The sequence below is a fragment of the Macrobrachium nipponense genome, chromosome 49 (assembly GCF_015104395.2).
Source record: "Macrobrachium nipponense isolate FS-2020 chromosome 49, ASM1510439v2, whole genome shotgun sequence".
NCBI classification, from domain to species: Eukaryota; Metazoa; Arthropoda; class Malacostraca; order Decapoda; family Palaemonidae; genus Macrobrachium; species Macrobrachium nipponense.
Window position 1 is genome coordinate 4,715,966 of NC_087224.1, and position 14,123 is coordinate 4,730,088.

At 37.4% G+C, this 14,123-nt stretch overlaps 1 protein-coding gene across 1 annotated transcript; it reads left to right on the forward strand.

The window, feature by feature from the left end:
* The first annotated feature begins 5,336 nt into the window (after positions 1 to 5,336).
* Positions 5,337 to 13,158, forward strand: LOC135205188 (ring-infected erythrocyte surface antigen-like). Its single transcript, XM_064235552.1, has 2 exons — positions 5,337 to 5,436; positions 12,182 to 13,158. Exons 1-2 carry the CDS (start codon positions 5,337 to 5,339, stop codon positions 13,156 to 13,158), a joined length of 1,077 nt encoding a protein of 358 aa, XP_064091622.1.
* Positions 13,159 to 14,123: the final 965 nt, after the last annotated feature.

The window sequence follows — 14,123 nt, forward strand, 5'->3', positions numbered from 1 at the left end:
AAATAGGGGCCACTTTGAACTTTCCAGGGAAAATATAGGCCACTTTGAAATTTTCAGGGAAAATAGACGCCACTTTGAACTTTCCAGAGAAAATAGACGCCACTTTGAACTTTCCAGGGAAAATAGAGGCCACTTTGAACTTTCCAGGGAAAATAGAGTTCACTTTGAACTTTCCATGGAAAATAGACGCCACTTTGAACTTTCCAGGGGAAATAGAGGCCGTTTTGAACTTTGCAGAGAATATAGATCCCACTTTGAACTTTCCAGGGAAAATAGAGGCCACTTTGAACTTTCCAGATAAAATAGAGTCCACATTGAACTTTGCAGAGAATATAGAGGCCACTTTGAACTTTCCAGACAAAATAGATCCCACTTTGACCTTTCCAGGGAAAATAGAGGCCAATTTGAATGTTCCAGAGAAGAACTCTGAAGGGTGGAGATCTCCAACTGAACTCATTAACATTATCCAGAGAGTGAGATGTTTAGCTAAATAAGCTCATACATAGAAGAATCTTGGATGGACTGGAATGGAATACGAGATTCAGTTACAAAACCAAGTGCTGAGTCCCATAGGGTCATTCACGGCCGTGAAGGATATAAAAAATGTTTGAAAATAATATTCTAAAGATGGTAAATTTTATGATGGGTTAAAAAGCGAAGAAATTGAATTCCTAATGGGATTAAAATTGCCGAAAATAAGATAAAAATAATTAAAATTTCGGCTGGATCGAGTTTTCTGTACAGCGTATGAAACTCACTCACTTCCAATGAAACTCTCAGCCAAAGCCTATGAAACTTCCAGAAACGGCCTGATGGTGGCCTGTTTTGTTGGCACCTACAACGCTGCCAAACGCACGATCATAGCTAACTTAGAGAGGGTGGAAAGTAAAATTGAACGAAGATACCATGCAAGGAGGTGCAGTAAAAGGAATATAAAGGGATCGCAGCTAGGGGCTTAAGGAAGGTACGCTGCAAAGAACCTTTAAAGTAATGCCTACAGTGCACTGCATGAGGCGGACTGATGGCACTATACCCCACTACGATGCCAAATATATCTTGTGCGATTTCTTCCACGAATTTTGGGTCACTGAGAATATCTGATAATCAAAATAAATAAATGAATAAATAAATAAATAAATAAATAAATAAATAAATATAAAGTCCGCGAGGCCTTTCGATTTCTCGTCCTTTGCTGCTTAGTCAAAGCAAGATGTCGCAAGATTTTTTCTTTGTTTGTACATTAAACACTTTCTATATATATATATATATATATATATATATACTATATATATATATATATATATATATATATATGGTTGAGGAACACAAAGAGAGCGGAAGTATAGAGAGAGACTCAGAGAGAGAGAGAGAAGAGATGAGAGAGCGAGAGAAGAGAAGGAGAGAAGTTCCCAAGCTCGCTCGCTCTCTCTCTCTCTCCTCTCTCTCTCTCTCCAGATGAAAAAAAAAAATTATTTACCTTCGAAATCATATTTCACTCGATAAATCAAAGCTGAACACGTACCTAAAAATCTCTCTCTCTCTCTCTCTCTCTCTCTCTCTCTCTCTCTCTCTCTCTCTCTCTCGCCATTCACTGCTATTTTCCCCACAGGAACTTTCACTAATGACAGAAAACTCCCCTGAAATGATAATCCATAATTCAATTCTCTCGCAGTTTGAAAAGTCCAAGAGTTTGTATATATTCGAATCAGAACCTCCCTTCTCCCCCACCCCCCAACCCCTCGCACCCCCCCCCCCCCCCCCGAGAGAGAGAGAGAGAGAGAGAGAGAGAGATGAGAGAGAGAAAGAGAGAGAGAGAGAGAGAGAGAGAGAGAGAGGAGACTCCAGCATCTGATTTCATTTTGAAACCCAATGCTTTGACAATATAATACAATCACTTTCCTTACTATCGCGCGCGCGCGCTAGATTCTGATTAGCCTATATACATATATATATATTCGTTGATAATTTGCTAATTAGTGCCTGGCCGTATTAATGAATGGCTTCCGCCGAATAGAACACAGGGACAGAGACAGAGATTAAGATTAATCTCGAGAAATGGCCTGTCTAGTCCGAGCCTTGAAAAAAAAAAAAACAATAAATATAAATAGTAAACAAGATCGATCTGTCATATGTATGGCCATATACGTGTCCACAAACCACCATTACCCTGACTAACTCGCGCTATGGGTGGGGGTAGGGGGAGGAAGACACGGTAGAAAGGACCCCTTTTTGGAGAGAGAGGAGAGAGAGAGAGAGAGAGAGAGAGAGAGAGAGGCAACAAGAAGGGAAAACCTCTTCTATCGATTTGGGGGCATTGCTGCGCATTTCCCTAAAACTGCTTGTCTCGGTATTAGTTAATTCGCTGAACGAATTCGTCCTCCCTTTTCGCACAGTTTTTTTTTGCAGTTAAATCATCGCTCGTCGCTCGGCTAATTGTCATACACATTTCGTGAATTTCTTACGTAAATATCAAAGCTTTTGGCCCACGCGGTAACTCGGCTATATATGAATGCAAACGCGCGTCCATATATATAATCACTTGCTTACATTTTTTGTCTATTCGTTTCTTCATTGGTTTGTTCATTTATATTTATCTCTACCAATTGATCCTTCTTTTTGTATTTTCTGTCACATTCTGTTACATACTTCTAATGAACGCCGTAATATTCTTTGGACGCTTCAAATTTAAGTCAAGTGGCCCCTTTGGTGGGCTTGTTCCATGTGAATAGGGTTCATCATCTGAATAATAATAATAATAATAATAATAATAATAATAATAATAATAATAATAAACCCGACCTGACGGAGAGGTGCTCTGACCGTACTCAAGAGCTGCGCAACACCCGATAAAAGGAGATGGAGACTCGCCACTGCAATTCAGTCTCTCAGCAGTTATCGCTTGATAATGTCCTGTCGATCAGGAGGAAACGTCGCGTTAGAGAGAGAGAGAGAGAGAGAGACAGAGAGAGAGAGAGAGAATTGTATAAGCAATAATAAATCAAATGACTCAACCGAATTTTACCACGCCCTTTGGTGCGTTGCTCGCCAGTCTAAGCATCAACGAGAAAGCCGTCATCAGAAGATAGAGAAGACTCTTTACAAGATTAATAGTGCTGAAGCAGCAGTCATTTTTGTTAACAAAATAATAATAATAATAATAATAATAATGATAAATAATAATAATAATAATAATAAAAACACTAGGCACGATCCCAAGATCCCTGAAAAGAAATCTGAAAAATTAGAGGCTGAAGTTAACTCCAGGACTCATGCAGAGAAGAAAGTGGGACTAAGATCCGAGATCCTAAGGACGGCCGCACATAGCCTAAGAAAAGATGATGGACTCCTAAGGCCACGCAGGATAAGCAACCGGAACCCCACACACATAAATACCACCCAGTCGAATTAGAGGACTGTGATAAAGCAAAAAAAAAAAAAATAAAATAAAAATAAAAAAAAAAATAAAAAAAAAAAAAAAAAAAAATAATAATAATAATAATAATAATAATAAATAATAATAATAATAATAATAATAATAATAATAATAATAAAATTCTCATGAGTCTTAAAATGGCGATACGAATTCACAGTTATGTACATGTGCATACGTTCATGCACATAACTGAGGATTTTGTTTTCTCCAATAATAATAATAATAATAATAATAATAATAATAATAATAATAATAATATATCATGGAGTCATTTGGACTCGTCTTCAGAACCTGAACTGAGAGACTGAAATGGTTGAAACTCAACCACGAGCAATCCTACAATAGACAAAAAAAAAATAAATAAATAAATAAAAAGTTTATTATATCTTTAAGTCTGACCAGCCCACTGAGCTGATGAACAGCTCTCCTATAATATAGGGCTGAGCCCGAACCATTAGATTTTGACTGACGTCGCCAGGAACCAATTTGGTTACTTAGCAAAAGGGGACCTACAGGTTATTGTGGGGTCCGAACCGCACCGAGAAATGAGTTTCTATATATATAGAAACGTTAAGTCAATTATAAGAAGTTATCGATGGATTTTTAAATGGGACGCAATAAAAGTTCAGTATTTGCCCTTACAACCACAGAATAATATCAGCTGGAGATTGGACTGAAGTGAATGGTATACAATTTAGGCCAAAAGCCAAGCACTGGAACCTATGAGGTCATTCAGCGCTGAAACGGAAATTGACAGTGAAAAGGTTTGAAAGGTGTAACAGGAGGAAGACCTCAATGTGTGTTAGAAAGTAAGACGGAAGGAGAATATGAAAGGAGGTACAGTAAAAGGAACGAAATGGGGTTTGCAGCTATATGGGGCCTAAGAGAGGCACGCTGCAAAGAACCTTAGGTAATGCCTACAGTGCACCGCATGAGGTGTACTGACGGAACTAAACCCCAACGGGGATTAGCCTCAAATCGTTTGTCTTTCTAATACGAGCCATGACTATATATATATATATATATATATATATATATATATATATATATATATATATTGGGATAAAGATGCCAGCCCAACTATCTCCTTCTAAAATTGCGATCAACCAGAAATGCGCCAAAAGTTTCTTCGCCACAATCGAGTTCCCTGCACAGCTGTATATGATATTCTCGATGTGCTGCAGTATGAAACTCTCAGCCACGACTGGGCGGCAACCAGACGCACGATCCATGGGTAACTTTAACCTTAGATAAAGAAAAAACGACTGAGGCTAGAGGGCTGCAATTTGGTATGTTTGATGATTGGAGGGTGGTTGATCAACATGCCAACTTGCAGCCCTCTAGCCTCGGTAGGTTCTAAGCGCTGAGGGCGGATCGACAAACAAAGCCGTTTCGATAGTTTTCTTTCACAGAAAACTAAGGCTATTCATGTCGGAGCGACTGATGAGAAGATAAAAGAGTTAAAACAAAAACAGCTGTGAAGGTGGGAATAGGCGACCTGCCAGGATGTGTAATGTATGTCCCGGTGGCGGAAAGATTCCAAAGCATTGGGTAAGGTGGCTGACTGGATAACTACTCTTATTCCCTATGTAGCTGTAAGAATTACAAGTAAATGGAGTTACTTAACGTACCAAGGAAGGAGTACATTATGGGATTTTGATAGAAAAAAAGTAAGACAGATGACACTTCAAATAACAAGAGGGGGGGGGGGAGGGAAAAGGTGTCTTTCTAAACTTTGCAAGAAAAGGTATAAATTTGCGTGAGGCTTATAATGACCCAGAAAAATAAAAATAAAAAAGCTTATGACAATCAAATTGTTGAGACCTATTTCAGGTATTTATATGTTCATAGAGATAAAGCCTTCATGATTGTGCACAATTCAGGAATAAGAAGATGACTGACCATGAATGCTGATAATGAAAGTGAAATAATGAAGTATAATGAGAAAATAATGAGAATAGATTGGTCTCACAAGTCAGCAGGTTACTTGCAGAAGAAGACTGGTTTGTAGACTTAAGTGCTGTGCCCACTCTACTTATCAAGTGGAAAGTGAGAATTTGTAAGTATGAATCAAGGAAAAAATGTTACGACTGACGAAGATGAGTTGTTTGTGTGGAAGAACATGTGCCATATTATTATCATTACTGTTATTATTATTATCATCATCATCATTATAAATTAATACAGAAGATGAACCCTACAGAAAGAGATCTCGCTTATTAAAAAATTAAAAATAAATCAATAAGTTAACAGATAGAAATACATTAAAATCCAAGAATTGACGGAGTGTGTCACTGGGAAGTGAGGCACTGCGGATCCTCAACAGACTGAGAGAGAGAGAGAGAGAGAGAGAGGAGAGAGAGAGAGTCACTGGCACACGATTCCCTTCAACCTTCACTGGGCTATGAGCTAGAAACCTCATCCCAAAAATACATACATACATACATATATATATATATATATATATATATATATATATATATATATATGATCTTATCTGCCCTCCCAACACACTTCCACCACTCCACCACACCTCTATATATATCCTCCGTGATTCAGAAGCACCAGACATGACGCACGCTCCTTTAGAACTATAAAATCACTGCATTAAATACCTGGTGGTTAGGCCTAGCAAGATCTTGTTCGAGAACCACCTGGGGGGGGGGCGGGGGGGGGGGCGGTTGCATAAAGTCTGGGAGGTTATAGGACATTATGCATCCAGCCTCTCTTTGACCTATAAGTAGTTATAGGTCTGAGAATTCACGTACATTTACACAGTTATATATATCAAATCAATATATATATATATATATATATATATATCTATATATATATATATAAATCAATCAAGAAGTTCGGCCTATAGAGCGCCAGCGAACAGCCGAATGAAATCGCCAGCAATTGCATTAATGTCTTGCAGAGACCGGACGCTGTAAAATGATATAAAAGACGATCGGATAAAATGGAAACAGGAGGCAGCAGGAGGTAGGCAGGCAGGAGGCAGGAGGCAGCAGGCAGGAGGCAGGCAGGCAGGCCCTAGGAAGCCGTCCGTGATCGCATCCTTTCATTTAACTTTGAAAATAGCAATAAAAAAGTGACACAACACATCTCCCGTTCTTTTTCCCCCCGACGGAAATTTCTGGTGTAGTTTTGGTGGTCATGCCGCTCGCATGTATGTGTATACGACGTATAGACGTATGTATATATAAAAAAAAACAATCGATACAGTTTAATCTCTCCAAAAACACGCCAACGGCCTCTGTCAAAAGAATATAACGAATAATAACCTGTTATTGGTGGAAGCAGCGAATCACCGGTTCTTTTTTCAGAATAAATCAATCAATATTTTTCCAATTTGATAGCCATCGTGAAGGGAGAGCGTAAAGTTGTTTGTGTATTTGTGCATTTACATCAATTAATCAGCCCCAAATGGCCAAACTGCTGCCAGGATTGATCGTAATCAACTCTGCTGTGTCGGCCGAACGGTTTTACCCCAAATTGTTTGGCCCGTTTCCCCTTCCGTTGCGTCCGGCCGCCTCCTCCGCTCCGCGCCTTCCCCACTAGGCCTAGGCTCGTCTCCAGCGCCTTCGGCGCCTCCGTCGGGGATCTGATGCTTAGGGAAAGATCGTTATGGAATCAAGGGACAAACCGTCATAAATTAATAAACTCAGATATCATTCACGGGGGGAAAAAAAGGGTGGCTGAGCGAGCGAAAAGATACGGGAGAGAAGCTCCGCCCTCCGCAACTGAGCAGTGATTGGTTGTGAATAGAGCGGACCGGACTCCCGGAGAGGCGATGACGATGGTTGCCATACGCGGCGGATGACGATGATAAGTCTTTCTTTTAATTCCTCGTCCTTAGCGTGAGATTATCGCTCTTTCCCTCGAGTGCATCTGCATCTAGAGAAGAAGCCCAGTTCGAAGCCGAGGCCTATAAACCACCACCCACCTCCTGGGGGCGCCGCCTGGCGAAAGGAAAACAGGAGCCGGGAAATAAAAAGCGTCCTTTGCTCTACGTCGTGGCATCACACCGGGTGAATGTTTTAATCAAGTTGGTTCAGTAGTGAATCAAAAGGAACTGGCTGTAGGGAGGGAGGGAGAGAGAGAGAGAGAGAGAGAGAGAGAGAGGGAGTGAAAGAGAGAGAGAGAGAGAGCCCTCTGTGCTCTATTTGGGCTTGTCCTTTTTATCCGGAAAGTTAATTTTTCCGTCCGAATTGAATGGTCGCCGGGAGATTAGATAGTGGCGTTTGTTAAGGGGAAGATGCACCGGGTCTAAACAAATCATTAATTGCGTCTATAAACTTTGATTAGGAAGAGGAGCAGCAGCAGGAGGAGCAGGGGTAGAGATCTCTTTCCTAGGCTTATGTCGAGAGCATATACTTATACTTATTTATACTTAGGCAGTAAGTGTTCTTGATCGCTACGGACAGACACACACACACACACAGAGAGAGAGAGAGAGAGACCTTTCCTAGGCTCATGCCGACAGGAGCATTTACCTAGACTTATACTTACGTAATAGGAGGTGTTCTTGCTCACGACAGAGGCAGAGAGAGACAGAGACATACAGAGAGAGAGAGAGACAGAGATTGAGAGAGAGAGAGAGAGAGCAGGTTAAGCAATCATCGTATCTCTGTCACCGCTGATATATCATCTTGAATCAGAGAGGAATTATCGACATTTCTCTACCACCCTCTCGTCCATATTTTTTTTTTCTTTTTCTTTTTTTTTCTTCTTCCTCTTCCTCTTCTCCTCTCCTCTCTCCTTTTTTCTGAGAAATTTCTCGTCATCGAATCTGCCAGCAATTCCTCTCTCTCTCTCTCTCTCTCTCTCTCTCTCTCTCTCTCTCTCTCTCTCTCTCTCTCTCTGGCTTCTGTTAGCGTTTTGTATACTTGCTATATATATATATATATAATATATATATATATATATATATATATATATATATATATGACACTTCACACTTCAATCTGCCACCTTCATTGTCATGCATTCATCAATACACAACGTTCTCTCTCTCTCTCTCTCTCTCTCTCTCTCTCTCTACTCTCTCTCTCTCTCTCTCTCTCTGATTCGTGTTATCAATCTACCGCAATGATTTCTGCATAGCGGGTAAGTACATTATTATTATTATTATCATTATTATTATTATTATTATTATTATTATTATTATTATTATTCAAGCTTCCTAAGTATATCAAGGCGTTCATTCGAAAGAAGTAACAGAATGTAAATATGAGAAGTAAATAAAAATAACAAAGATGTTATTTGAAAAACAGATAAATTGACAACATAATCAATAAATAAAAACGCAAAGCACATATTAAAATACCACTCGAATTTTTATTGTTTTAAGAATTTTTTTGTTATTTTTCTTTAATCAAAAGTCCGGTATAATTTCAAATTAACTTTCGAACCAAATTGTAATCATTCCATAGAAATGTCTATTTGTCTGTCCGCCCTCAGATCTGTTAAACTACTGAGGCTAGATGGCTGCAAATTGATATGATGATCGTTCACCCTCCAATCATCAACCATACCAAATTTCAGCCCTCTAGCCTCAGTAGCTTTTATTTTATCGAGGTTAAATTTAGCCATGATCCGCTACGGGTGCCAACAACACAGGCCACCACCGGGCCATGGGTGAATGTCTCATGGCCCGCGGCTGAGAGTTTCATACAGCATTACACGCTGTCCAGAAAACTCTATATTTTTTTTCGTTTATTATTTAATTATTGATTGTTTGGTTCAATGACATGTCTCTAGAACCTTAATATTACAAGTATAAATAAGCAAGAAATATATAAGAATTCCTTTATATATATGTAATATATTTTAAATTATCCCCGATACGACTAGATACCAAAAAAAAAACTACTCCAATATCTCTAATGTATTCCATTACATCAGGCAGCACCGGAAAACGAAATGGGTACTAACTGCTATTAAAGATATATCATAAAAAAAAACATATGATATTTCTTTAAAAAGAATGTATTAATTCTGCTACAACAAGATATCACAAAACATCTAAATACCTTTAAAGTATTTCGTTAGGTTACTAGTTATTATTATTATTATTATTATTATTATTATTATTATTATTACTTATTATTATTATTATTATTATTATTCAACATCATTGAAATTCTTCAAGCTTCCGAATAATAGGGTTATTCATTAACTAAATAGTAACAGACAGTTATGATTATTATTATACTTAATTATTATATTATTAATTATTATTATTATTATTATATTATTATTATATTATTATTATTATTATTATTCTTATTATTGAAAATTCTTCAAGTTTCCAAAGACATAATTGGGGGTATTCATTACTAAATAGTAACAGACAGTAGTGAAATATATAGCAAGAAGAGATCACTTATCAAAAGAAAAAATAGATTATCGTATTCAATAAATAAATAGACAAAAATATGATCATCATATTGGGCCTATCACAGAGATCAGAAATCAATGGCATATCAACCTTGCAATAGGAAACTGCTTGTCAGATAATAATCATAAATCTTCATACGATCAGAGCCACATTCAATAAGCGGTAAAAATATAATAAATTATTGCTGTTTAGTTACCTATAACCTTCAGCTGTCAAGAGAACTTAGCATAAAAAACATTCGGATAAATATATTTTTTCATTCACAGACGCATGACTTCTTCTCTAAGAGGCTATAGATATATTACATTAATTGCTGTTTTAAAATTTTCATTTGTATAAATCTGAAATCTTCAAATTTTGAGAGACGATGAATATAAGAGAAGTAAATCTGCTTATGATTATTTTTTTTTAATATATCTTACATTTTCGTAAAGAGGAGATGAAGATGAAGATGAAAATGTTGGACAGGAAAAAAATTATGGTGATAATGATTGTCCTAATCATTCTATTACAGATGTTTTACCAAATATCTTTCATCTCCTTAAACTATGCATTAGCTAATACTTAATGGATTTTAATAATTATCTATACATGTGTTTAGTCTTACCCTTCGCAAAACTAATAAATCATTCTTCAGTTTTATATTTCTGAAGAACTTTCATTGCGGTTAATCAATTACTCACGTTTGGAAGCCTTGTTTGTATTCCAAGACTGAACAAGTTCTGAGGCGTTTATTTGAATTTAATCTTACTTCGATTCAAAATGAACGCCTCCTTTAACCTTAGAATATACTGGACGTTCTTCCTGCTTTTCAAAAAGATCTTAATTTTCAAAAAACAGTTTCATTCATCGCATTTCCACAGGTTAATAATGTTACAGCACTAGCATGAGTGTCCTTCATCAAGAGAAATATAGATCAGAGTTGAATATAGTGGAATCTAGGCCAAGCGCCAGGAACCTACGAGGTCATTCAAATTTAATTTGACAGCGAGAAGGTTTGAAAGGTGTAACAGGAGAAAACCTCAAAGCAGTTGCAATATTGAAGCAATAGTTGGGTGGGGTGGAAAGTAAGATGGAATACAAACAGATACGAAGACATATTTATATATATATATATATATATATATATATATATATTATATATATATATATATACTTTTTATTTTACTATCTTAATACCACTATGACGTCGATGACTTAAGATGCTGTAACGCCAGTTTTGAGCCACCAATCAATCTGTGCTCAAGCGCTAACCTTTTTATATACGCCAACATCCTCTGATATATCATTAAATAGTTTTTTATTTTCTGTCCGGCCTCAGATCTTGAAACCTACTGTGACTAGAGGGCTGCAAATTTGTATGTTGATCATCCACCCTCCAGTCATCACATGTACCAAATTGCAGCCCTCTAGCCTCAGTAGTTTTGATAATATTTAACGTTGAAGTTGGTCATGATCGTGCGTTTGGCAACATTGTAGGACAGGCCACCACCGGGCCGTGGCTGAAAGTTTTCATGGACCGCGGCTCATACAGCATTATACGATCAATTAGGAGACCAAGAAGTGTAGCTGACATCTCTCAAAACCTTATAATGGAAACTTGATTCCTTTTCAAATAGTCTGTACCTAAATCTATACACAATTTCAACATTGAACATCTAACATTCCAATCGGTACTTCAAACATAAGTTGAATATAGCTCTCTACATTCTCAAAATTTCACGTCTAACATTCTAACATTCACTTCAGCAGTTCTCAAATTCAACATGAAATTTATGTCATCTCGTCAGTGGTACCAAGTCCTGCCAAAAAAAAGGTCCTTCAGACATATTCTAGATTACATGTGATGTCCCGTGACCTTCTGTCATCTCTGAACCAACCCCCTCACCCACCCCAGGACATCGATTTGGGGGAGGGGGGGCGGGGGTTAACAGGACAGACGAACACACTCCAATTACTTGATGTTATCATCAACGTAATCTCTCATAGAAAAAAAATTCCTTTCTTCCAATTTCTAAGGATAAGATTTGAGTGAATAACTCGGATATCAAGTTTTTCGTCGGTAATTAGTCGTTAACTTATTTATTCATTGATTTTTTTTCGTGTTTCTTTTTAATTGACTATCTGTTTATTTCTCTGATGCTGCTTATACGTATATTTTATTTATTTATTTATTTATTTATTTATTTATTTTGCGACTGTGCAAATTGACTATAGAAGGTCTTGTGCTCGCTCCTTCAGAGGGCAACTAAATGTCCGCCAACATTCTTCCAAAGTACAACTAAATGTCCGCCAACATTCTTCCAAAGTACAAGTAAATGTCCGCCAACATTCTTCCACAGTACAAGAAAATGTCCGCCAACATTCTTCCAAAGTACAAGAAAATGTCCGCCAACATTCTTCCAAAGTACAACTAAATGTCCGCCAACATTCTTCCAAAGTACAAGTAAATGTCCTCCAACATTCTTCCAAAGTAGAAGAAAATGTCCTCCAACATTCTTCCAAAGTACAAGAAAATGTCCGCCAACATTCTTCCAAAGTACAAGAAAATGTCCGCCAACATTCTTCCAAAGTACAAGAAAATGTCCGCCAACATTCTTCCAAAGTACAAGAAAATGTCCTCCAACATTCTTCCAAAGTACAAGAAAATGTCCTCCAACATTCTTCCAAAGTACAAGAAAATGTCCGCCAACATTCTTCCAAAGTACAAGAAAATGTCCGCCAACATTCTTCCAAAGTACAAGAAAATGTCCGCCAACATTCTTCCAAAGTACAAGAAAATGTCCTCCAACATTCTTCCAAAGTACAAGAAAATGTCCGCCAACATTCTTCCAAAGTACAAGTAAATGTCCGCCAACATTCTTCCAAATTACAAGTAAATGTCCGCCAACATTCTTCCAAAGTACAACTAAATGTCCGCCAACATTCTTCCAAAGTACAAGTAAATGTCCGCCAACATTCTTCCAAAGTACAAGAAAATGTCCGCCAACATTCTTCCAAAGTACAAGAAAATGTCCGCCAACATTCTTCCAAAGTACAAGAAAATGTCCGCCAACATTCTTCCAAAGTACAAGTAAATGTCCTCCAACATTCTTCCAAAGTACAACTAAATGTCCTCCAACATTCTTCCAAAGTAGAAGTAAATGTCCTCCAACATTCTTCCAAAGTACAAGTAAATGTCCGCCAACATTCTTCCAAAGTACAAGTAAATGTCCTCCAACATTCTTCCAAAGTACAAGTTAATGTCCGCCAACATTCTTCCAAAGTACAAGTAAATGTCCACCAACATTCTTCCAAAGTACAAGAAAATGTACTTTGACAGCAAGAGTCAGTGGCAAAATGTCAGCCAAGTCAATCAAGTCAGTGGTAAAATATCAGCCAAGTCAGCGATAAAATGTCAGCCAAGTCAGTGGCAAAATGTCAGCCAAGTCAGTGGTAAAATATCAGCCAAGTCTGCGATAAAATGTCAGCCAAGTCAGTGGCAAAATGTCAACCAAGTCAGTGGTAAAATATCAGCCAAGTCTGCGATAAAATGTCAGCCAAGTCAGTGGCAAAATGTCAGCCTAGTCAGTGGTAAAATATAAGATGGCTGAATCTTCGCAGTTTATCTCAGTTGTGGGAAGGATGAATTAGTCTCTATTTTTGCAATCATGACATGTCATCTGCCCTTGATTTATTATTATTAATTTATTATTTATTTATTATTATTATTATATTATTATTTTATTATTATTATATCATTATTATTTAAAAATACTCATAATAGCAAGAGACTCAAAATGGAGATATAAATCCACAGTTACGTATTGTATAGTGTTCTGTTACAACAAAATTCCATCTCATGAAAGAAGAACATAAAAACACCGAAATATAGAAAGTACTCAGAGACTGCTCTCTCTCTCTCTCCTCTCTCTCTCTCTCTCTCTCATTCCTCCTCCTCTCTCGTTCTCTCTCTCTCTCTCTCTCCAGGGAGGTAATGAAGTCATTATCTCCCTCAAGACAGAGAGACAGTTAGCAGTCTCTGAAATATAGGATACTTACTTTCTATATTTTGGCGTTTTTGTGGGCTCGTTTTATGATATATGTACATACATTGATTTACGGCAATCGAACAGCTCTCTGTACAGATTTTACGTATAAATATGTACATATACATAAATATAGATTTGTTTCAGCACTACATTGAATCAATGCCAGGGAATGTAAGGTACCTTCTTTGGTCAAAAGGTTTGGAAATTATTTTTTTTTTTTAATTCAACGTTTAACTATAAACTTGCACAGTCG

Coding starts and splice junctions, on each gene's coding strand:
- LOC135205188 (XM_064235552.1), top strand. CDS start 5,337: ATGAATGCTGATAATGAAAGTGAAATAATGAAGTATAATGAGAAAATA. Junction 5,437..12,181: donor TTACTTGCAGAAGAAGACTG/GTTTGTAGACTT, acceptor ATTCTTCCACAG/TACAAGAAAATGTCCGCCAA.